The sequence below is a fragment of the Callorhinus ursinus genome, unplaced genomic scaffold (assembly GCF_003265705.2).
Source record: "Callorhinus ursinus isolate GAN/ISIS: 27379988/994484 unplaced genomic scaffold, GSC_fseal_2.0 scaffold4, whole genome shotgun sequence".
In the NCBI taxonomy this organism is placed as follows: Eukaryota; Metazoa; Chordata; class Mammalia; order Carnivora; family Otariidae; genus Callorhinus; species Callorhinus ursinus.
Genome location: NW_027397066.1, coordinates 138107742 through 138131390, shown reverse-complemented (window position 1 = coordinate 138131390; position 23649 = coordinate 138107742). Strand labels below are relative to the sequence as shown.

Below are 23649 nucleotides of genomic sequence, written 5' to 3'. Positions count from 1 at the left end.
ATGAACACAAAAACCTCTCTGATATTCTCCAGCAACGCTGAGCTGCTTGGGAACAACAGGTATGAAGGAGAAAGATAAGTGTTACTTGGTCTGAGTTTTGAAAGAGGAATACTATGCAGCCCAGGGCAGAGGGATTCAGGGCATAGGCAGGGAGGCAAGGAAATCTGAATCTCAACAAAATCTGAAGCAATAACGTGAAACAGGAGAGAGGTGGTGCACAATGAAAGAATGAGGTCAAAGCGTGGAACTTCAGCAATGGAGGGGGATGGGGGATAGTGGAGGGAGAACAGAAGAGTCTGTCAAGTTTACAGGAGTTTCAGGAGCTGATAAGGATCTGGGTGTGACCCCGGGTAGGCCTCATGGGATGGAGAAAAGGACTGGGAAAGGTAAAGGTCACCATGTTAGATTTGTTATCTGCAAGGCTTCCGGGATCAGTAACATGACTGAAATAGGAGAGAAGAAAACTGAGTCAAGAGCCAAAGTCGTGGAATGGGCAGAAGGTTCTTCTGGGAGGTAAGATAACAGGCAGAGGGAGACAGTGGTAGAACTTGAAAGAACTGAGAAGAGGAAGTGTTGGTAGAACAAAGAGGGCCCCTATCTAATCTCCTGCTCCAGTAGCACAAGGGATAGAAGAGTAGAAAAAGCTTCTATCTGAGGTGAACAGAGTCCTAAAGAGATGCCTATGGTCTATGTCAGTGAGGCAGAGAACTGACTAAGATATTAAGAAAGAGACCACCAATGTCAGAGTTAGCTGCTTTGAGCTTAGAAATGTACAAGTGGTCCATATCCATGCGAGTTCAGCTTGTCGGCAAATGATGGCAAGCAGGCCAAGCCCAGCCTGCAGCCTCTTCTGTGTATGGCCATGAACTAAGAATGATCTTTACCTTTGTAAAGGGTGGTAAAACGCACGCGCACGCACACACGTGCACACACACATACAAATATGCAACAGAAATTGCCATTTCAGCTGCAATAACTAAAATATTTACTATCTGGCTCTTTACAAAAAAAGTTTACCAGCCCCCGGTCTGCACAGTACTGCCAACCAAGTGAAGTGAGTTGCTTTTACTCTGTTCCATGGCCACGGACTGCAGAAGCACTCTTACAAAGACACACTACTGACCGGAAAAGAATCTAGATAAGGCAGCACAAGTTATCACTGCAGAAAAAACATGTTCTACAGACAATGATTAAGGATATCACTTAAAAGCATTATGCTAACAACAAATTATGACTGTTACTGCCACGTTATTATTCTATATAATGATATAGAATAAAATGTGATTATGAATTATAATTATTATCCTAAATGGTAAAGTAAATTCATCCATTCAACAAGTATCTACCTACTCTAGTTCCAAGCAGTGTGCCTGTTGTCTTTTTTGCTTTGATGGTATAGGGAAAACTAGGAACAAATGTCTGAGGGGGAGGATGATCTGCCATTTTCTTAAGTTATTTCTCTAACAGTATGCCTTTTTAAATAGACAGGATAAAACAGTTTCTATTCTCTTTACTATAATTTAAAATTCAGTTTTTATAGCCATTTTGAAACAAAAAAAGGACACTTTCTAATGACTAAAGAGACTGAAGCTTCTGTAACCATAAAGTCATATTTTTATGAAAATTGCTAAAGAAAAGCAAATCAGCATCAGTTAAAACACTGAAAAAAATGAAATAATTAGAACTTTAAGAAGTGAAATTGTGAAAATAAATTTTATTCTTAATTTTCAATAATAAAAAAGCTGTAACATTTTAAATAAGTTATTAAGACTTAGTTGATATCTAGTTAACCTCTTACAGCATTAATGTTTTGTGTTTCTTTTCTTGAAAATACTCAAATACATTTGCATTGTATCCTTTAGAAAATAGCCTAAAAGATAATTGCCTTTAACAAGTTCTATGAAGAACAACATTCTAACACATCCATGTCTTTCATGATACTTGAAATACTGAGTTATATGTCATTTAGCCTATCTCTCAGAAGAATAAATAACACAAATAACACAATTGCAATAACTGATTCTCTAATCATTAGTTGTTTCCAAAAATAAAACCTATAATTTTTCATGAGAAAGCAGAAAACAATACAGAAACAGAGTTCACCTGAAATCATTTATCTCCTCGATCAAAAGATAACAGATTAAGTGTGGGAGGCCAACATCATGAAAACAGTCACCAGTTTTTTACTTTACCATTTAACTCTGGCTTAAAGATAGTAAAAATAACGTACAATCTATCAGTGTATATTTATTCCCTATCACATTTTCCTTATTTTACAAGGAAAGAAAATAGGTGTTATATTTAAGAGGAAGATTAGTGAAACACTATTACTGAAAGCCAATTTTGCTATCATTACTGCTCAAGAAGTATCCTTAGGACCCTTACAGCAAACATGTTGCTATACAAGGCCCAGAATGTGAGATCAGGTGATCCGAGGTAAACATGAGGAAAAAAATCAAAACATTTCTGTCCTTATTCATATCACTCCCCCTGCCCGGGAAATTCAGATTAAATGGATCTTAGACTGTGCTTTTATTTCACTATATCTATTTTAGCAATTTAATGTAAACAAAAAGCAACATTCATTTTTAAATGAAAATCATAACACTGTTTTTGAAACTGCAAATGGGATTCTCATCATGAAAGAAGTTACATAGCAAATTCTTGTATCTGGACAGTTAGTTAACCATAGTCAGGTCAAACAAAACTTGAAGCTCTCCAATTATTTGCTTTCACCTCAAGCAAAGGACAATTAGGCCACTGCTGTCATTTCCTCATCTGAATCACTTGATTCATCTTTTAGTTCCAGCTCCCCTAAATCTTTGTCCACAGCCGTAACAGTTTTCTTCTTACACTTCTTGGGGACTGCATCATTAGCACAAATTTTTCTCATTTTAATGTTTGGCAATTTCTTCAGATCGAAATCCCATTCCCTAAATCAACAAAAGAGAGAGTATATAGAGAGGGTTGCTGGGGTGCAAGACGGCGAAGCAGTCAATATTTAAAACTGAAAGCAGCAGAACAAAGCTTATACATTTATTGCAGATTCAAATGCCCTAGAAACAAACAATATATGCATTACGGAAAAAAAGTACCAAGAAGGAAGGCTTGCATTGTCCGTACATATTACATCTTCTCATTAACCTACAACAGCAGTAACTGCACAGAGATTCCCCCATATCCCAAACTTCCAACGCAGTACAGGAAACTATTAGGCAGGAGTGACAAGGAGGCTCTGCCATTGGTTTATTCTCCCTAACCTGAACGCTCCATCGGGCCATATAGTATCAAGAACCTCAAAAGTAGTAACTATATTGTACCCGCAAATCTCCAAAGTGCAGTCAGAAATGATTTTTCCTTTCACACTTGGTGGGAAGTCAAAGTTTCAGTAACCAAAAATATGTTATTGTTACAACAGAAATCATCTTTCAACCACTGAACTAACTAGTTCTTGACGACTTAACCTTTTCTCTGGTATCACTTCCCAGGAACCATCTTCTCCAAAAGAGGGTGCTGCGAACAGTCTAGGGATAGAACTCTGAGCCATTGAGCCTGTTGCTGTTAGTTTATCTTTTAAAAAAATACGAATTGGGGAGGAATAGTGAGACCAAGTTCTTTTAAGTACCGTATTAAGGAATTTAAAGGCACCATGTCACTATCATGTCAGTGCACATCATGTGTTTCAAATAAACACAAATTAGGAAGTCTTACTTTGATAAAAGAGAAAAGGTTATTCATATCACTCCCCCTCCCCTGAGTTTTTTTAGCTCTAATGTCTAAGTACAAAAGGGAAGAAAGTTTATGTCTCATGTATTTTACATGCAGCCTCCAGGGATAATAGACAGAGACAGACTTACCTAAAAGTTCTCAGATTACCTGCATTTACAATGTCTGGAATCTCTGGGAAAGAAAATAATTATATCTATTAAGCAATGTTCTTTAAATTACAACATTTTACAGTTTTCTTGTTTATTATCTCAGATACAATGAATAAGTGACAGACAGCAAGAAAATCCAAGCAAAACAAAATTTCAAAGCACTGCTATAATGCTATATGAAAAGTAAGGGCTTAGTTTAAGAATGTGATTTAAGAGGAATGCTATAAAATAATAAATTCTAGCATAGAATCTATAAAATGAAATAAACCTATTAATGAGATAAACCCTGTCCATTTAATCTGTGAAAGGCACATGGCAATTTCTAATGATCAACCCCCTAAAATAATAGGCTAGATTTTTAAATATATTTTCTTGGTGAAAAGTAAAATTTTTTTTCAAGCATATACCTCACCTTGGCAAGGTAGAGTTTATCTGAGAAATAGAAGTATTCTTTAATATTTTTAAAAATCACATTGTTCAAAATGTGAAAAAAATTTTGAAACTATAATCAGTAGCTGCTCAAAGCAACTCAATAAAACTTAAATCCATTTTTAGTAAAAAACTAGGTATTGGGCGCCTGGGCAGCTCAGTTGGTTAAGCAGCTGCCTTCAGCTCAGGTCATGATCCTGGAGTCCCAGGATCGAGTCCCGTATCGGGCTCCCTGCTCAGCAGGGAGTCTGCTTCTCCCTCTGACCCTCCCCCCTCATGCTCTCTCTCTCTACCTCATTCTCTCTCTCAAATAAATAAATAAAATCTTAAAAAAAAAAAAAACACTAGGTATTTAACAGTTCCTCACCATGATTAGAAAGTTTACCATAAACCAATATGCACAATCATAGTTATTGGTAAAACACAAATGACATGTATAAAAAACTGGAACAGGACTGCAAAAAACCTGGCCAATGCAATAAAATACTAATTAAAATCAGAATCAATGAATGGAAAAGATAAAATAAAAATGCTTGACGCAACTATATGCTGATTATGACTATAGTTTCAGAAAATGAGCATGAGGGGGTCAAGTGTTTAAAAGGTGTAAATTAAGCACCATTTTTAAAAAAAGAAATAATAATAAAATAAGTCAGAAGTAGTTATACCACATGGGGTGAGGAAGGAGAGGTGTCAGAATCCAGTTTTCTCCGAACCTGCAGAATTCACTAACAATTTGCCTATGTCCAGAGGCACTTAGGAAGTTGTCAGAGATCACAACCCTTTTACCAGACACACTCCCTGACTCTGGAAGAAGCACTGTGGCACAGCTAGAAGAAGGCTGGATCTGAGTTTCTGTGCTGGCTCAAATACATGTTTGACCTTGGCCATGCTCTGTTAATTCATCTGCCAGCTAGTGGTGAATAGACTCTAGGAGGAAAGAGCCATTGCACAGAGACCAACTGGGAGGCTGTTACAATGGAACAGGTGAAACAATGGTGGCTTGGACTAGGGAGGTGGTGGTGGTAGCAGCACAAATTATCAGATGCAAAATACATTTTGCTGACGAGCTGGATGGAGTGAGAAAGTGACTACGGGTTTCCAGCCTGAGAAACTGGGCATGTGGTGATGCTGCTGTCTGACATACAGATCGTGTGGGAACAAGTTTTAGGAGAAAAGCTGGACTTTGCTTTGGGACGTCAGGTCTGAGATGCCTAGAAGACATTCAAGTAGATTTTGAGAAACCCCGGTTTGATAATGCAAGTCTCGAGTTCTAGGGACAAGTTAGGGTCAACAGATACAAATTTCAAAGTTATCACCATGTAAATGGTATTTAAAACCACAGGCTGAGTGAAATGAACTAGGAATTGGTATACGTAGAAAACAAGAAGCAGCCCAAGGATGGGAACCTTGGCCGATATTTAGTTTGTGAAGAGGAGGAGGATTCAACTTAGAAAACTGAGCTAGAAAGAAAATTAGGGAAGGGCTAGGTCTTCTTCACCAAATGAAAAGTGTGACAAGAAAATGAAGTGATCATCTGTATCAAATGCCAGAGAAAAGTTGAGAATCAACACCCAGTATAGCAACTGTTCTCCTTAGCAACTTAAGAGGTCATCAGTGACCAGTATTTGTTGGGTGATGGAGATAAGAACTAATTAAAGTGGGTTCCAGGGAAAACGAAACAGGAGGAGATGGGAGATCTAGGAGCATAAACCAATTTTACCTTCTTACGAGGTGACTACTCAGTGAAAGGGACACAGACAGCAGAGTTGGAAGCTCTTCCCGAACCTCCTTGTATTAGGTTGTGTCAGGCACTTTGATAAATGAAGCCTCATGTAACTTTTAAACAACGGGGGAAGTAGGTATACTATTTATTTCAATTTTTAAATTGAAGAAAACAAAACCTGGTGGGGGGAGGGTTAAATAACTTGTCCTGTTACACAGTAAGCTCTAAAGGTTTAAATCACATCCTATCTAGTGCTACAGCTATTTTCTGTTATTTTTTTCAGTGAAGAAGCTTACTTTTAGAAATGATGAAGACGAACTGCCAACCAGCTACTTCAGGGTTTCTAGTGTTACCACAGTGTAAGTGCCTGACACTAAGCTTTTGACTGTGTAGACATCTGTATCAAAGACACCCTTCTCTAATAAAAATATTGCCAGCTGTATGACACACTACCAGCAAAACAACGAAATAAGAAACCAGGCTATGCCCTCCCATCAAAGTCCCCTTTTGGAAAGCCCTAGTAACCTACTAAATCACCACTCAAGTGACCCCACTTTTCCCTTCTCACGCCCTAACTCCCATTTGTTTTTAATTCACCAATAAAAACAAACTGAGGGTTCTAGAGGGGAGGGGGTGGGGGGATGGGTTAGCCTGGTGATGGGTATTAAGGAGGGCACGTTCTACATGGAACACTGGGTGTTATACGCAAACAATGAATCATGGAACACTACATCAAAAACTAATGTAATGTATGGTGATTAACATAATAATAAAAATAAACAAACAAATAAATAAGCAGGGAAAAAAAAGAGTGAACATGTGAAACCCCAGGCACCTCACCTTCAGACCCTAATAAAGGTAGAGCCCCAAGTCCACACTCCCTTCTTCTCTCTACGCTTGACCTCTCTGTGTGGCCCTGGGCGTGCTATGGACCCCCTAGACTTTGTGAGTGATAAATCTTGGCTTTTCTTTTTTTCAAATTTCCCTGACGGTTGTTACTAGACGCGTCCTACAATCATAGTAAGAACCATAAGGGCTGTGCCAGCCACAATAATGGCTCCAGTTGGGGAAATACCTATGGGGGCTCAACGCAAGTACTAGAGGCCAGGTGAGTGCCTCAGGAATTTCTAGCTGATAGAATTGCCATCAATAGGCTGGGACCAACACAACATGATATTTCCTTTAGGGTCCTAATACTTCAGTGTTTTTATTATCAGAATTTAAAAACTTAATTTGCGGGCGCCTGGGTGGCTCAGTCATTAAGCGTCTGCCTTCGGCTCAGGTTATGGTCCCAGGGTCCTAGGATCGAGCCCCACCTTGGGCTCCCTGCTCAGCAGGAAGCCTGCTTCTCCCTCTCTCACTCCCCCTGCTTGTGTTCCTGCTCTCACTATCTCTCTCTCTGTCAAATAAATAAATAAAATCTTTAAAAAAAAAAATTATTTGATATACTCACAAAAGAAAGGAAATCAAAAGAAGAAATTCAAACTAAATAAATAGAATAAATAAAATTGAATCTTTGAAATGAATTAGAAACCTGATATGCCTTTGTATTTTAGAAAGAAAAAAAGAAAGTCACAGAGAACACACCAAGGCCATATCCTTCATACTGTTGTCGCTCACGTTCCATTGTCTGCTTGATGACTGTCTCCCGGGAATAGTGCCGCCTTCCCTGCCTGTCTTTGATGCTGTTATGTAATTCAATCTGCTCTAGTTCACTGCTGAATCGATTTAAATACCTGAGAAACGAGAAAGCAATTTGAGTTACAAGTCTTACATGCTTATATTACCCCATTTAAAACAAACCCCAGCCTTCACCTATCCTTTAAATTTTTATACTCTTCTGAGTTCCTTGTGTCCCCAGACTTCAGATGGTCCCTACATAACCCAACCATGTCCAAAATTTCAGCAACCAGATCACTGACTGCTATTCAAGTATCTGCTAACAGATCCTCGTATTCAACCACCTCCTGGACATCTCCATTTGGATGTCCCATGGAGGCTTAACACCTCAAAAGTGAACTTGTGCTCACCTCCGTCCGCTCCCATCCCCCACCAAACCTGTTCCATCTCTTTGGCTCTCTACCTCAGGAAATAGTACAACCATCCACCCACTTGCTCAAGTGAACAATGCACACATCCTCCTTGACTCCACTTTCTCCCTTTAATGCCATATCTAAGTTTTCACTAAAGATTGAGACTTTCTACCTTCTTAATATTTCTGGAATCTTCATTTCTCTTCACCATACTGCTACTAACCATGCAGAGGCCAACATCATCATCTCTTGCCTAGACTGCTTCATCAGCCTCTCAACAGTGTCCTGGCCAAAGCCATGTGCCCTCAGGCCATCATCATCGTTCTCATGACTGTGACATTTCTAAGATACAAATATGATCATCTCAGGTGCCTGTTGTAAAAAACTTCTTGTGGCTCCCAACGTCCTTTGAAAAGGTCCAAATTGTTACAGTGATGCCTGAGGTCTTCTGTGAGCTGTATCTGTCACAATGCCCTCCTTGAACCTATTATTTTGATTATACTTAATGTCTGGCGGATCACTAAATCAGTCACTTGTACCTCTGATACTGTTCTGTCTGCCTAAAAGCTCTTCAGTTAACCTTACCTCAGTCTGCTAACCTTTACTCTTCAGAAGTCAGTTGAGACGGTATTTCCATAGAAAGCCTTTCCTGATCCAAGAAACTGGGTTAAGTAACAATCTGAGGCTCAGAAACCTTACAAACCTACTAGAGTGGCTAAACCAGGGTGTGAATCTAAAGACTTTTGGTAACAAAACCCATTTACTCCTCTATAAATCCAGAACAGAACTGTCTCTTGAAGAACCAGGTTGCAGAATTCCCTTTTCTGACCCTTTGCTCATAACATACCCAGTGTTTACCTTTCAATTAATTCACATGCATCTCTCTTTGAATATCCTACTTTTTGGGGATCAAGATGACTTTGAAACCACTGCAGTTTTTCACCTATAACAACAAGTACAAAGTACAAAGACAGGTTAACACCATAAATCATCACTTAAGCAATGAGTATTCATTATAATTTTCAACATCAATGTGTTTAAAATACTATCAAAATTTATTTCAATGTTAAATATAAAGGGCTTGCGTGGGCTCAAAGCTAATTAAACCAGTCTGTCAGAAATCAAATGTCAGAAATAAAATGTCACATTTTAATTTGAGGAAGAGACAGAGATGCCTTTCAGTATGTAATTCTTATCCGATAAGGATGCATTAAAAAAAAAATACATTAACAGAACATGAAGTTCTAAGTACTTAAAAAGCAAAAGACAGAACACTTGTCTAAAATAATAAAATGAAAATTTGGTTAGATTAATGGCGAAGATGGTCGTTGCTGAACATTTAATAAGCAGCAGGCTCTATGTCAAGAGCTTTACAAACCTATGAGGATTAGTACATTATTATTCCTAGTCACACATGAGAAAGGTTAAGTGGCCTGTCCAGGGCCTCAAATTAGTAAATATATTAACCATGCAAGATCTGCCAGATACTATGCAAAGAGTAATCTGACCATCAGGGTCTCTTTCAGTTAGATTTCTCAGTATTACAGATCAAAAAATGGCCCTACCTCAGATATGGATGACCTACTTAGAAATACTATTCTATTATCTGAGAAAGCATTAGAGATCAGTGTTCAAGTAAAGCTTAAGATTAAAACAGAACAAAAAACAAATAAATAAAGCCTAAGAGTCATTATTTTTTTTTAAGATTTTATTTATTTATTTGAGAAAGAGCGAAGAGAGAGAGAGAATGAACCAAGGGAGAGGGAGAAGCGGACTCCTCGCTGAGCAGAGAGCCTGACATGGAGCTCCAACCCAGGACCCTAAGATAAGGACCTGAGCCAAAGGCAGACGCTTAACCAAGTGAGCCACCCAGGCGCCCCTAAGAGTCACTATTTTGAAGTCAGACTTATAAATAAAAATTTACTAACAATAAATCCGCCCCCCCCAAAAAGACTGTGACACTGAGATACAGATTGAGGATGCATGTATCCACATCACTAAATATAAACTGCTGTTTCCAAAATACTTAGACCACAATCCTTCCTAATTCTAATGGCTAGGGAGCTAGAATTAAACTTCAGAGACAGACAGACAGAGATGTAGGTAGGTAGGTAGGTAGGTAAATATAAACTAAATAGTTTCTGAAAAACTGAGCTAGATATTAATACTTTCTAAGAGCTAATGACTGATTTTACTTTGTTTTGTTTTAATTAAGTCTAGTAAAGAAAATTCCCTAGAAGAATCAAAGGAAAAATAGGCACAGAGCAGAACTTCACTATGGTTTAGCCAGAGTGTCAAATGAGTAAATCTACCTACCAATAAGGTTGAGACGCAATGCCTTTTCATTCTTCAATCTTGGAAAAAAAGGTACATGATGTGTTAGAAAATTTCCAAAACAAATTTTAAAAATCTGTCAAAAACAAAAAAATACCGCCCACAAACCTTAGTTCAAGGCTCACTCTTTTATACATATGAAATTAATTTTGTTAGTACAGAAACACTGAACACCATTCCTTTCTTTTAAATCACTGAAACAAAATGTTACTAGAAACTTTTCTTTAGCTCTTCAGTGACTAATAACTAAAGGACACCTATATAACAAATCAGTTTTGAAAACACAAAAAAAGTCTGATTGGATTATGAATGTTCAGGTGGGTAATACTTGTGCACAAGAGTAATGAATACCTTCTAGAAGATAAGAGTGCGGCCACCAAGACCAAAATGCCCTAGTGTCACCTTTTAAACTTCAACAAGAACAAAATAGAATGTTTATTTTTCATAATTTGAAAAGAATTATAATAAAGAAAAATAACTCATTTATTCTCAGGAAACAGTCTAGGTAATACATGATTCCTATTGTTGGTATTCTAAATATTAATTGAGAAAACACCTTTGGACAGCTAGTTTTTGCCACACTTTATGCTACTCACTAGAGATAGAGAGAGCAATGAACAAAAAAAAAAAATCTACTGTCCCTGACTAACAAAGCAGACCCAATTTATCCTCCCACTTTATTTTTTTTTTTAAAGATTTTATTTAGTTATTTGAGAGAGAGAGAATGAGAGACAGAGAGCACGAGAGGGAAGAGGGTCAGAGGGAGAAGCAGACTCCCCGCTGAGCAGGGAGCCCAGTATGGGACTCGATCCCGGGACTCCACGATCATGACCTGAGCCGAAGGCAGTCGCTTAACCAACTGAGCCACCCAGGGGCCCCCTCCCACTTTAAATAACTAGAAAACTGGAGAAATAAAAATGAAGCCTTTTTAATAAAAAATTTCAGGCACAGAATGGGGGAAGATATTCACAATACAAATAACTAACAGAGGGTTTGTAAGAATATACAAACACTTCTTACTACTTAAGAAGAAAACCTAATACCAAAAAGGGCAAAAGATTTTACCAGATTTTTCATCATATCAAAGACATAGAAATGACCAATAAGCACATAAAAAGATACTTAAACATCATTAGTTATCAAGATGTACAAAATTAAATCAAACTAAGATACTATTATACAACTACCAGAATGGCTAAAACGTTTTTTAAAACCTGATTAATACAGCAAGCTTGAGAGGATATGGAGAGAATATAACTCTTATACACTGGTGGTGAAAATATAAAATGGTATTATCACTTTGGATAAAGCAATTTCTTACATACTTAAACGTGACACCTATCATATGACCAGCAATTTTTATAAACTTAATTTCATATAAACTCAATTTTCTTATATACAATCACCATATGACGCAGCAATTCCAGTTCTAGGAACTGAAAGAAAAATGAAAACAAATGTCCAAACAAATATTGTAAGTGAATGTTCATGGCACTTTATTCATCATAGCAGAGGCAGGCAAATTTTTTCTGAAATGGCCAGAGAGTAATGTGGTCAATCTCTGTCACAACTACTCATTTCTGCCATCGTGGCCTGAAAGCAGCCACAGACAATACAAAAGGAATGGGCATAGCTAGCTGATTTCCAATAAAACTTTTTAATAAAAACAGGGGGGCTGGACCCCTACCTTGCAGACCCCAATAATTGCCCAGTACTCTAAATAATCCAAATGAACACACCACAGGTAAACGAATAAACAGAGTGCACATCCATACGATGGAATACCATTCAGTAATAAGAAAGACAACTAATATATGAAATAACAGGTAAATTTCATAAACATTATGCTAAGTGAAAGAAGCTGGCACAAAAAAAAATTACATATAATCATTTCATTTAAATGAAACGTTAGGAAAGATAAATCTCATGTATCAAAATAAAAAGAAAATCAGGGGTTGCCTGAGGCTAGGGGTGGAGGGTGAGGAATGACTGAGAAAATGCACAAGGGAATCCTCTGGAAGGATGAAAATGGCACTACACACTAATCGTGGTGGTTCGACCAATGTATTGTCAAAAACCCAAATCTGTACACTGAAAATATGGCCATTTTACTGAATGCTGTTTATACCCCAAAGTTTATTTTAAAAAATAGAGAATACTCATAAACAAGGTAGAAAAAATTCATTCCTTTCAATTAAGTCTAGAGGAAAGAATCTAGTTAGAAGTCAGGTTGCAATAATTCTGAATGAACTCAACGGGGCCTGAACGAGAATGGTTATCAGTTGGGATACAGAAAAGTAGAGAGATCTGAGATCAATTCTCCAAAGTAGTTGTTTCCTAGATTTTTACCCATTATGCTGTTTCTCTCTGTTAATTTTCCATACTAAGTCATTTTCTTTTGGTATCTAGAGTTCTTTGTTGTATACCCTGCAGGACATACTGTATGTATGACAGTACATACCAACAAAACATGGCTATGCTGAGAAATCACAAAATAAAGCTAAAATAACACACGGGGCGCCTGGGTAGCTTAGACGGTTGAGCATCTGACTCTTGATTTTGGTTCAGGTCATGATCTCAGGGTTCTGGGATACAGCCCCTCGACGGGCTCCATGCTCAGCAGGGAGTCGCTTCCCCTGTCCTCCTCCCTCTGCTCCTCCCCTGCTTGTGCACACACGTGCGTGCTCTCTCTCTCTAAAATGAGTAAATCTTAAAAAAAAAAAAAAAAAGCCATTTCCTCTCTGTAAATTCTGCATCCCTTGAAATGTCTTAGTCTTCAAAACATACTAGTTTCTTTTAATATGAACAGAAGCAATATTCCATATAGTCCTAAATCAGAGCATTCAAATACTGAAGAATAACATGCTTGAGCTCTTATTCTGTTGCTATTCACTCCTGCAGTATCTTTAACTAATCAGAGTCTATCAATAAGAGTCAACTTGATTAACCTAGCAGGTCTGGTTTTGTATCCTTGACCACTAGTCAAAGACACTACAACATAACAGATATCCTCCCTGATCTCCCCACCTACCTACATTTCTCCCTAAAAAGGAACCTTAGGAAGTGGTACAAAGAATCCTCAGTTCTATGAAAAGTACAGAAACTGGATACTCTAAGCTGCCTGGCTACATCTGTTCCTTAGAAAACCATGTATCTTTGGTAGGCAGATAGTTCACAAAAGGTGACAGCATCTAAAATGGTCCCCACTGATTCCTGTGTCTTGACAATCATGGCCTTGTGATCCTTGAGTGTGGCTGGCTAGACCTAGAGACTTTTTTTTTTTTAAGATTTTATTTATTTATTTGAGACAGAGAATGAGAGAGAGAGAGAGAGAGAGCACACAAGAGGGGGGAGGGTCAGAGGGAGAAGCAGACTCCCTGCTGAGCAGGGAGCCCAATGCAGGGCTCGATCCCGGGACTCCAGGATCATGACCTGAGCCGAAGGCAGTTGCTTAACCAACTGAGCCACCCAGGCGCCCGACCTAAAGACTTCTAACAAAATAGCACAACAGCGATGGATGTCATTCTGAAATTAAGTTTCAAAGACTGTCTTCTGTCCTGGCCATCCTCTCTTGCTCTATCTCTGAGCCTTTGCTCTGTTGGAACTAAGCTACCATGCTGTGAGTAGCCTATGGAGAGGCTCATGTGGCAAGGAATTGATGCCTCTAGCCACCAGGCAGCCACGACTTGAGGTCTGCCAACAGCCACATGAGTAAGCTCGGAAGCAAAACCTCTCCCTATCAAGCTCTGAGATGAATGCAGGCCGGTCAACATTTTAACTGTAGCTTTGTGAGAGACTCTGAGCCAGAAGCATTCAGTTAAGTGGCACTGCAATTCTTGACCAAAAATCTGTTTGTTTAAAACTGCTATGATGCCGTAGAATTTCTTATGCAGCAATAGGTAAAGCAGTATTTGAGATAACTGCTATTCATTATTAAGAAGCCACAGGCACCTGAAGTTCAAGTTAAGTACTGCTGGTACCTTTTCTATCATCTTGCTCACAGCTATCCCAGAAGTGTGAGTATCTTGTCACCAACCATCTCTCCAAAATATGCAACTCAGCATTTCTGTCTTGCTGGAAGTACTATTCTAGTGCAGGAAGATCAGCAGCATTTTAAGATGCTATTTGTGTTTATGCCGTTTAAATTAAATATGACTCATGGTCAATAATGCTGCTACTCAAAAAACTGACATCTATGACGGGTAAGTAAGCCTGTTTCATAAAATACATTAGACACTACTAAAATTGTGTATTTGTTTGCTTCTGGAGCCATAACGGTTACAATGATGACTTCTTTAAAATAAATGAGAAAAATCTGTTTAGAACATTGTCCAAGTAGAAAAAATTAAGTAATACTTTTCAATTCTGTACTATAAAAATGGAGCCTTGGCCAATAATGGGACCTCCTTAGAATAAGCTTTATAGGAATTACCATGTTGTTCAGTTTTATCCTTCCATAATTCCTTTATATTGTTGTTTCTGTAAATTAGTACATAAAATCCTGAAAATACCTGACAACATACAAAGATTCTAGGCTCATTGGCACAAGTACTTACAGTGAAAAGAATTTCCTAAAATATTGCCACGTATACCACTAGCACTATATAAGCTGATTTTTGAGTCTCATAGACACAGAATTAAATCAGCTTTAAGCAACCTACTTCCCCCCCCATTTTCTTTTGATCCTCTCGAAAACTTAGTTTAATGCTTACTTAACAAGTCTTCCAACCTTTGCTAAATCTTTTCACCAAGGATAAAGCAAGCATGCCTCAGGCTCAGATCATACATGAGAGGCAACAGTATTTACTTGTTTTTAATACAGATTAAATGTCTCCTTTAAAAAAATAAAAAGGTATGTAAGGGAAACAGATTCTAAAAAAATATTAAGTAAATAATGCCATAGGTCAGTGGTTCTCATAGTGTGGTCCCTGAACCAGCAGCAATAGCACCATTACCTGAAACTTGTTAGAAATGCAAAATTTTGACACTGCCCCAGATGTTCTGATGGAAAATTCTAGGGAAAAGAACAAACCATTTTAATATTCCCTACAGGTATATCTCGTGTACACCTAAGTTTGTGAAATAACTAGTAAAGACAGTAAAAAAAAACTGCAAAATAGCAGAAGTAATAACCATGTCAAAAGACATAGCAAAATTCATGAAAGTGATACATAAATTACTTAAAGTTGGAAAATTATTGCTTAAAGTGATACTACCATCCTAATAACCTTTATGAAAAAGGTTATTTTCTCTTCCAGAAAACTTCTAGCCAAATCATTGTGGAACAGCTAACCTTTACTAAATATGCCTTTAGGTTTTAGGTAAGGAATTAATATATAACAATGAACGTGCTGGTTTCTATCAGCTAGTATGGAAATATATCTACCATTTATTAAAATGGTAAGGCTATTTTAAAATAGCTGAAATGATGACTTTTGTCTTTATAACTTCATTTTAAGTAATTTTTTATTTGTCTCTACAGCAGCTCCTGTGGACTCTCACAGGCCAAAGATGGAGCAGAGAATTGGCAAATTATAGCATGGGATGCTGCCCAGAGAGGGGAGACTAAGGGACAGGAAGCAGAAAAGAAGGGGTATTATACACACATTTTGCATTCCTAAGAAGAAAATTTTGCTATGAATTCTTCACATCAAGAATAGAAACCAACTTCCAGAATGGCCTAAGGACCTACGAAAATCCACTCTTCCATAAAAGCAGAGAATAGTAACAAAACTTGTCAAAACCAACTTTTTCAGAAGTATGAAAATTAAACAAAGGCTTGCAAGAATCCGAGGAACATTCTCAAGAAAAACAGGCCAATCTCAGTAAGAACAACAAACCTGTGGTGCTGTAATGTGCCTAATCCATCGTCCTCTCGTCAGCTCTGCAACAGTGTTGAAAACCAATGGACTAGCAACTCATGGTAGTTGTAAAAGCCATCTTCCTAACGGCCACCAAAGAGATCAAATTTGGAGTTCCCCAAAACCTCGATCCCCAGAGAATTGCTACCATTTGACCTGACAGGCAGCATGTTAAGAAGCTTGAAGTTACTTTGTCTTTACATAATCTGACTCAGAGCTCTCTCTGAGGAGAGAGGATATAGGAACAGCTATATCCCCAAGTTTTTCTTGAAAATAATCAGCAGCAATAATCTAACATAGCAGCTGCTTCAGTGATATTACCAGTTGGGGGCTAACAAAAGGTAGACCAAAAAATTTTAAAGGAAAACTGGGGAATGGAAGGTCCACAGACGACTTGAAAGCTAGCCCGAACATATTCCTGGGAATCTAGATTCAGGACTATGCACATTCAGGACTATGTTCATGCTAAGGAGAGACCTGAGCAGGTCCTAATCTCTCACCTCTGGCTAACCCTGAGGCTCTACGCAAACAAGAAACGAAGTCTAAGTAAACTGCATCCTGGTGTGTCAAAGGCATGCCCAATAGATTCACAGAGCCCCTCAGCAGAGGCTGAGAGACTTATTAGCTAAAGGCATTTAAAGAACTCTCTGTTCAAACATTGGCTGACCACGAACTGAGCAGAAACACCAATGGCCACACACAACAAACAGACTTTACAAACACAGTCTAGTAAAGTCACAAAGCAAACAGCAAGAGCAAACCTAACTGGGTATAGAGGCTGGAGGTATCTATTTAACAGAGTTGTCACACTGTATTATTGAAAATGTCCAATTTTCAACCAAAGATTATGAGACACACAACGAAAAAGGAAAAGTATGGTCCATATTCCGGGATTAAAAGTAGCATCCAAGAGAAACTTCCTAAGGAAGCCCAGACAACTGGACTACTCAACAAGGACTTGAATTCACCTATAATAAACATATACAAAGAACTAAAGAAAACCGTATCTAAAAAATTCAAGGAAATTATGAGAACGTTTCACCAATAAAGAGACAGAAATTACAGTGATGAGCCAAGTAGAAATTCTAGAGTTAAAAGATATAATAATAAAAATGAAAAATTTACTAGAAAGATTCAACAGCAGTTTTTTGCCAACAGAAAAAAGAATCCACAAACATAAGAGCAAGTTAGCTGAAATTACCCAGTCTGAGCAATAAAAAGTGGAAAAGAAAGAAAAATGAAGAGTCTCAGAGACCTGTGTGGCACTACTAAGAACACCAGCATATGTATAATGGGAGTCACAGAAGGAGAGGAAAGGACAGAAAAGATAGATATCTGGAAAAATAATGGCTATAAACTTCTCAATTTGATGAAAAACACTGAGCTACGCACAAAAGCGTAACAAACTCCATGTAGGATGAAATCCATGTAGGATAAACTCAGAAATCCCCACCTACTAGACATACCAGTCAAACTATTCAAAGACAAAGAACAACTTTAAAGTATCAAGAGAAAAGCAACTCATTGCATTCAATAAGATAAACGCTGAATTCTCATTAGAAACCGTGCAGGCCACAAGGCTGAGGGATGACATATTTAAAGTGTTGAACAGAAAGACTGAACCAAGAATTCTATATGCAAGAATTCTATATTCTAAAGTTTCCTTCAAAAATAAAGGAGAAATTAAGATATTCTCAGATAATCAAAACTTAGAGAATCTCTCACTTTCAGACCTGCCTTGTAAGAAACACTAAAGGGAGTCCTATAGGCTGAATAAGGGGCACCAGTAAAAAAAAGGTAAATACACAAGACAGTAAAAATGCATTTTTGTGTGTATTCTTGTAAGCCAACTGCGTAAAAACAATCATTGTAAAACTGTGTTTATGGGATTATAATGTATAAAGATGTAATTTCTAGGCAATAATAGTACAAAGGAGGGAGAATGGAGCCACAACGGAGCAAAGTTTTTGTATCCTATTGAAATTAACTTTGCATTAATCTGAAACAAGATTGTTTTAAGATTTAGTTGTAATTTTCAGAGCAACAACTAAGAAATAACAAAAAATATATAGTGATCTCCACTTTACTAAATGATTTCCAAATTACTAAATCAAATTACTAAATTAATTCTCAGCTCTCACATTAATCAAGAACAAATGACATAGCTTGATCACCACCTTCTCTTCGAAACACAATCTCCTTTTTCCTCTTTCTCAGTCTGACTTGTTGGATCCCAACCTCTAAGTGATGGAGGCCTCCGGGATCAATCCTTGGCCCCCTTCTCTTTTCTAGCTACATTTACTCATTAGATAATCTTATGTAGTCTCTTCACACACCGTCCCATCGAGAAGCTGATGACTCCCAAATTTGTGTTGCATCCCTAATCAATCCTCTGAACACCAGACCCAACATATCCAACTGCCCATTTTGTATCTCCTTCTAAATATCTAATAGACTAATGGTACTTTAACCTATATGTCCAATATATATCTACATAGCTCCTTCCCTCACATCTTTTAGCTCTCCTCCAATACGAACTTCTTCAGATAAGCTATACATGACTATTCTATGTAAAACGGAACCACTCTGTCACTCTCCATCCCATAATTTTTTCCTTTTTCTTCATTGCACTCATCACAACCTATTTAAGTATGTTTCTGCTTCAGGTAAGCTCTAGAAGAGATGAAACCTTGTTCACTGTTTTACCTTCAGTGCACTGAACATACTTAACATTTATTAAAGAGAGAAGGGAATATTGATGAAAGATAAATGTTAATGGGCTTTACACCAATGCATAATACAAACGATAAAAAGATACTTACTTTTCCTTTTTTTCTTGTTTGTGGGCCTCTCTTGTAATTTGAGCTGCTTTTCTACTATATGGGTGGATGACTTTTTTTTCCCGTCCTACAAGTTTTCCCTTTAGGGCTTTAGGCTAAAATTAGGAAAATACATGACGCACATAGTCAGATATGGAAGTGATTTCAGTTAAAAAATTTCCTTTAGAAATAAATTTAAAAAACAGTAATATAAGAAATACCATAAGCCATAAACACTACTCTAGGAATTAGGAGATAAGCCAGACCTGTTAAATGATTGGAACAGCATTGGTTTCCATTGTCATAACAGAAATGATATATTCGAAACTACTCTTCAGTGATATAAGAAAATAAAGAAAGGCACAGAAAGGGTCAATAAATCCAGCTCTTCAACTCTTACTATCTTCAAAGTAGGTAACAGAATACAGGTAGGGAGAAGACAGAGTTAAAAATTTGTGTTACAGTTAGAAAAGCTCGGGAAGTGGAAGGAACATAGGATGTTTGCAGAGCTTGACTGCAGAAGTTGCACATGGAACAGAGTGGGCACTGAATCAAGCAAAATCAAAGCTGGGTTCATAGAAAAACAGGAATAGAGGAAATAATACAAGCCATCTCAAAATTAGCACACCCAAAAAAGAACAAATTATTTTCCCATTCAAACCTTATGCCAGTTAACAAGGTCCCAATTCATTCGGCCCACTGAACTAGACATTTAACTCTATATTCCTACATAATTCTGTATTTTATCATACCTGTTTTTATTTTGGAATTAGGTTTGACTTCCTATAAGAGAAGCCCAAAATAATAATGGTGTAACCTGATAAAGTTTAGTTCTCTCGTGTAGGAAGTAGGAGCTGGAGGCTCTGCTTCACAAAGTCCTCAGAGATCCAGGCTCCTTCCATCTACTATCCTGAGGCTATACTCTCCTGTATGTCTGTATAGCTCAAGATGACTTAATACAAGTCTAAACTTCAGCCAGAGAGAAGTAGAAAAGAAAATCAAAAGGCACACCCCTTTCCTTTAAGAGCAAGATCTCAGGAAGCTGGAGTCTTCTGTTTACATCCCATTGATCAATATTTATTCAGGGGGTTATGTAAGGGAGAGTAGTAAATATAATTGTTATTCTCAGAAAAAAATACATTGTTACAAAAGATTCTATTTGGGGACAACTGGCCATCTCTAACATATCTAATCTCAAAAAGGTTCTTAGAACCTTCTCTTCAAAACTATTGTCATTGCCTTAATTCAGCCTCGTGATTTTTCATGATCAGGATGGCCTTTAGATTCTCACTGCTCACTCTTTTTTCATGGAAGTCACAAAGCTTATTTTTCTACATTTATCTGGTAAAGTCCTTCTCCCCTGCTAACGAGTTCACGGTTAGGTCCCAAGTCCTTAATGTGGAAAACAATCTACCCCCAACCTACTTCTCCAGCATTATTTCTTATTCTTCAAAACATCCTTCATCCCGTTCTTACTGAACTTCTCCCCCATTCCCAGAACACACCATGCTGTTTCATAACTTCTGAAAACTGCACTGGTTACCTCTGCCTGGAAAATCCTTTTTTCCTTCCTTGTCTTTTCATAAAATACAACTCAAAGTCACTTCCTCTGTAAAACTTTTGGCAGAATTAATTATAATGACCACCAATTCCTCATTCACACATGTATTCATTCCTTCAACTAATATTCACTGAAATATGCCAACAAATACTTACTGCTCACTTCTTGATACACCTAGCCAAGATAACTGCTACTCTGAAACCCAGAATGGCACTGGAAGGTGGTTACAGGTACAGAAGAATAATGTGAAACCATCATACAACAGTACAGGCATGCTTTGTTTTACTGTGCGTCACAGATATTGTGGGGGTCTTTTTTTGTTTGTTTACAAACAAGGTTTGTGACAACCCTGCATGGAGCAAGTCTATGGACACCACTTTTCCAACAGCGTTTGCTTACTTCATGTCTCTATGTCACATTTCAGTAATTCTTGCAGTGTTTCAAACTTCATTATTATTACTATATTTATTATGGAGGTCTGTGATCAGTGATCTTTAATGTTCCTCTTGTAATTGTTTTGGGGCACCATGAACTGTGTCCATATAAGCAAACTTCATCAATAAATGCTGTGTGTCCCTACTATTCTCACTGACCAGCCATCTCCCATCTCTCTCTCTCTCCTCAGATCTATTTCCTGAGACAAAACAGTATACAAATAACACCAATTACTAACCCTACAGTTGCTTCTAAGTGTTCAAGTGAAAGGAAGTTGGACCTCTCCCATTTTAAATCAAAACCTAGAGATGATTAAGCTTGGTGAGGATGGCATGTCCAAAGCTGAGATAGGCCAAAAAGTTAGGCCTCTCTCTTGTGCCAGTTAGCCAAGTTGTGAAGGCAAAGGAAAGTTCTTGAAGGAAATTTAAAGTGCTATTCCAGTGAACACAAGAATGATAAGAAACCAAAACATCCTTAATGCTGATAAAGAGAAAGTTTTGAGTGGTCTGGATTGATCACACCAGCCACAACATTCCCTTGAGCCAAAGCCTAATCCAGAGAAAGGCCCACCTCTCTTCAATTCTATGAAGGCCAAAAGAGGTGAGGAAGCTGCAGAAAAAATCTGAAGCTAGCAGAGGTTGGTTCATGAGGTTTAAGGAAAGAGGCAGTCTCCAAAAGGGCAAAGTAAAACAGGGAGTGCTGACGTAGAAGCTGCAGCAAGTTATTCAGAAAAATCTATCTAAGATAATGAAGGTGACTACACTAAACAAGATTTTCAATGTATACAATACACCCTCCTACTAGAAGATGCCATCTAGGACTTTCACACCTGGAAAGGAGAAGCCAACGCCTGGCTTCAAAACTTCAAAAGACAAACTGACTCTCTTGTTAGGGGCTAATGCAGATGGTAACTTTTAAGCTGAAACCAGTGTTCATTTACCATCCCCAAAATCCTACGGCCCTTAAGAATTATGGGAGACCTACTCTGCCTATGCTCTATAAACGGAACCACAAAGTTTGGTTGATAGCACGTTTAAAACATGGTTTACTGAATATCTGAAGCCCAATGTTGAGACCTACTGCTAAGAAAAAAAGATTCATTTTAAAATATAACTGTTCAGGGGCACCTGGGTGGCTCAGTCGTTAAGCGTCTGCCTTCGGCTCAGGTCATGATCCCAGAGTCCTGGGATCGAGCCCCGCATCGGGCTCCCTGCTCTGCGGGAAGCCTGCTTCTCCCTCTCCCTCTCTCTCCAGCTTGTGCTCTCTCTCTCTCTCAAATAAATAAAAAATCTTAAAATATGACTGTTCATTGACAATGCACCTGGTCACCCAAGAGCTCCAATGGAGATAAACAATGAGATTAATGTTGTTTTCATGCCTGCTAACACAACATCCATTTTGTAGCTCATGGATCAAGGAGATTTTGACATTTGAGTCTTATTTGAAAAAAAAAAAAATCATTTTATAAGGCTACAGCTGCCATATACAGTGATTCCTCTAATGAATCTGGGCAAAGGAAATTCCTGAAAGCCTTCAGAAAAGGATTCACCATTCTAGATGCCATGAAGAACATTCATGATTCCTGGGAAGAGGCCAAAATATAATAAGAATGGGAGTTTAGAAGAAGTTGATTCCAACCTTCATAAATGACTTCAAGGGTTTCAAGACTTCACTAGGAAGGAGGAAGGAACTGCGGATGTGGTAGACATGTCAAGAGAAAAAGAATTGCAGTACAGCCTCAAAATATCACTGAATTTTGCTACAATCTCATTATAAAACTTGAATGGGTAAGGAGTTGCTTCTTACAGATGAACAAAGAAAGTGGTTTCTTGAGATGGAATCTACTTTTGATGAAGATGCTGTGAAGACTGTTGAAATGATAGCAAAGGATCCAAAATATTACATCAACATAGTTGATAAAGCAGTGGCAGAGTTTGGGATAACTGACTCCAATTCTGAAAGAAGTTCTACCATGGGTAAAATGCTATCAAACAGCATTGCATGCTACAGAGAAACTGTTTGTGAAAGAAAGAGTCAATTGATGTGGCAAACCTCATTACTGTCTCATTTAAAGAAATTGTCACAGCCACCCCTACCTTCAGCAACTTCTACCCTCATTAGTCAGCAGTCTAATTGAGGCAAAAGCCCCCACAAGCAAAAAGAGTACAACTTGCAGAAAACTCAGACGGTTAGCATTTTTAGCAATAAACTATTTTTTATTAAGGTATTTACATTGTTTTTTAGATAGATGCCACTGCACACTTAATAGTCTACAGTATAGTGTATGTAAATACAATTTTTCAATGCATTGGCAAACCAAAAAGTCATCTTACTTGCTTTATTGTGATATTCGCTTTACTGGGGAAGTCTGGAACTACACCCACAATATCTCTAAGAAATGTCTGTATGTGCATTTTTTTGTGTTATTCTCTGCACATGTGGGGTGAGGGGGGTGCAAGAAAGAACGGTATGATAAGGATTTTTTGTACATGAAGTTTACCTAGCAAACACGAAACAATAAAAACGTTTCAGAACCCATGGTAGGTTTCCTCTAAGATTCTCACAATGAATTC

At 37.9% G+C, this 23649-nt stretch overlaps 1 protein-coding gene across 1 annotated transcript in view; it reads right to left on the bottom strand.

Moving 5' to 3' along the window:
* Positions 1-1701: 1701 nt before the first annotated feature.
* The window catches only part of TMA16 (translation machinery associated 16 homolog), a 23945-nt gene continuing 1997 nt past the window's right edge, over positions 1702-23649 (bottom strand). Inside the window, exons 2-7 of the mRNA XM_025874406.2 lie at positions 19084-19196; positions 10383-10420; positions 8925-9009; positions 7621-7769; positions 3858-3900; positions 1702-2933 (exon numbers count right to left, since the gene is read on the bottom strand). Coding sequence (XP_025730191.1) covers positions 2753-2933; positions 3858-3900; positions 7621-7769; positions 8925-9009; positions 10383-10420; positions 19084-19196 — 609 coding nt within the window. The 3' untranslated portion in view covers positions 1702-2752. The remainder of the gene's footprint in view (positions 2934-3857; positions 3901-7620; positions 7770-8924; positions 9010-10382; positions 10421-19083; positions 19197-23649) is intronic.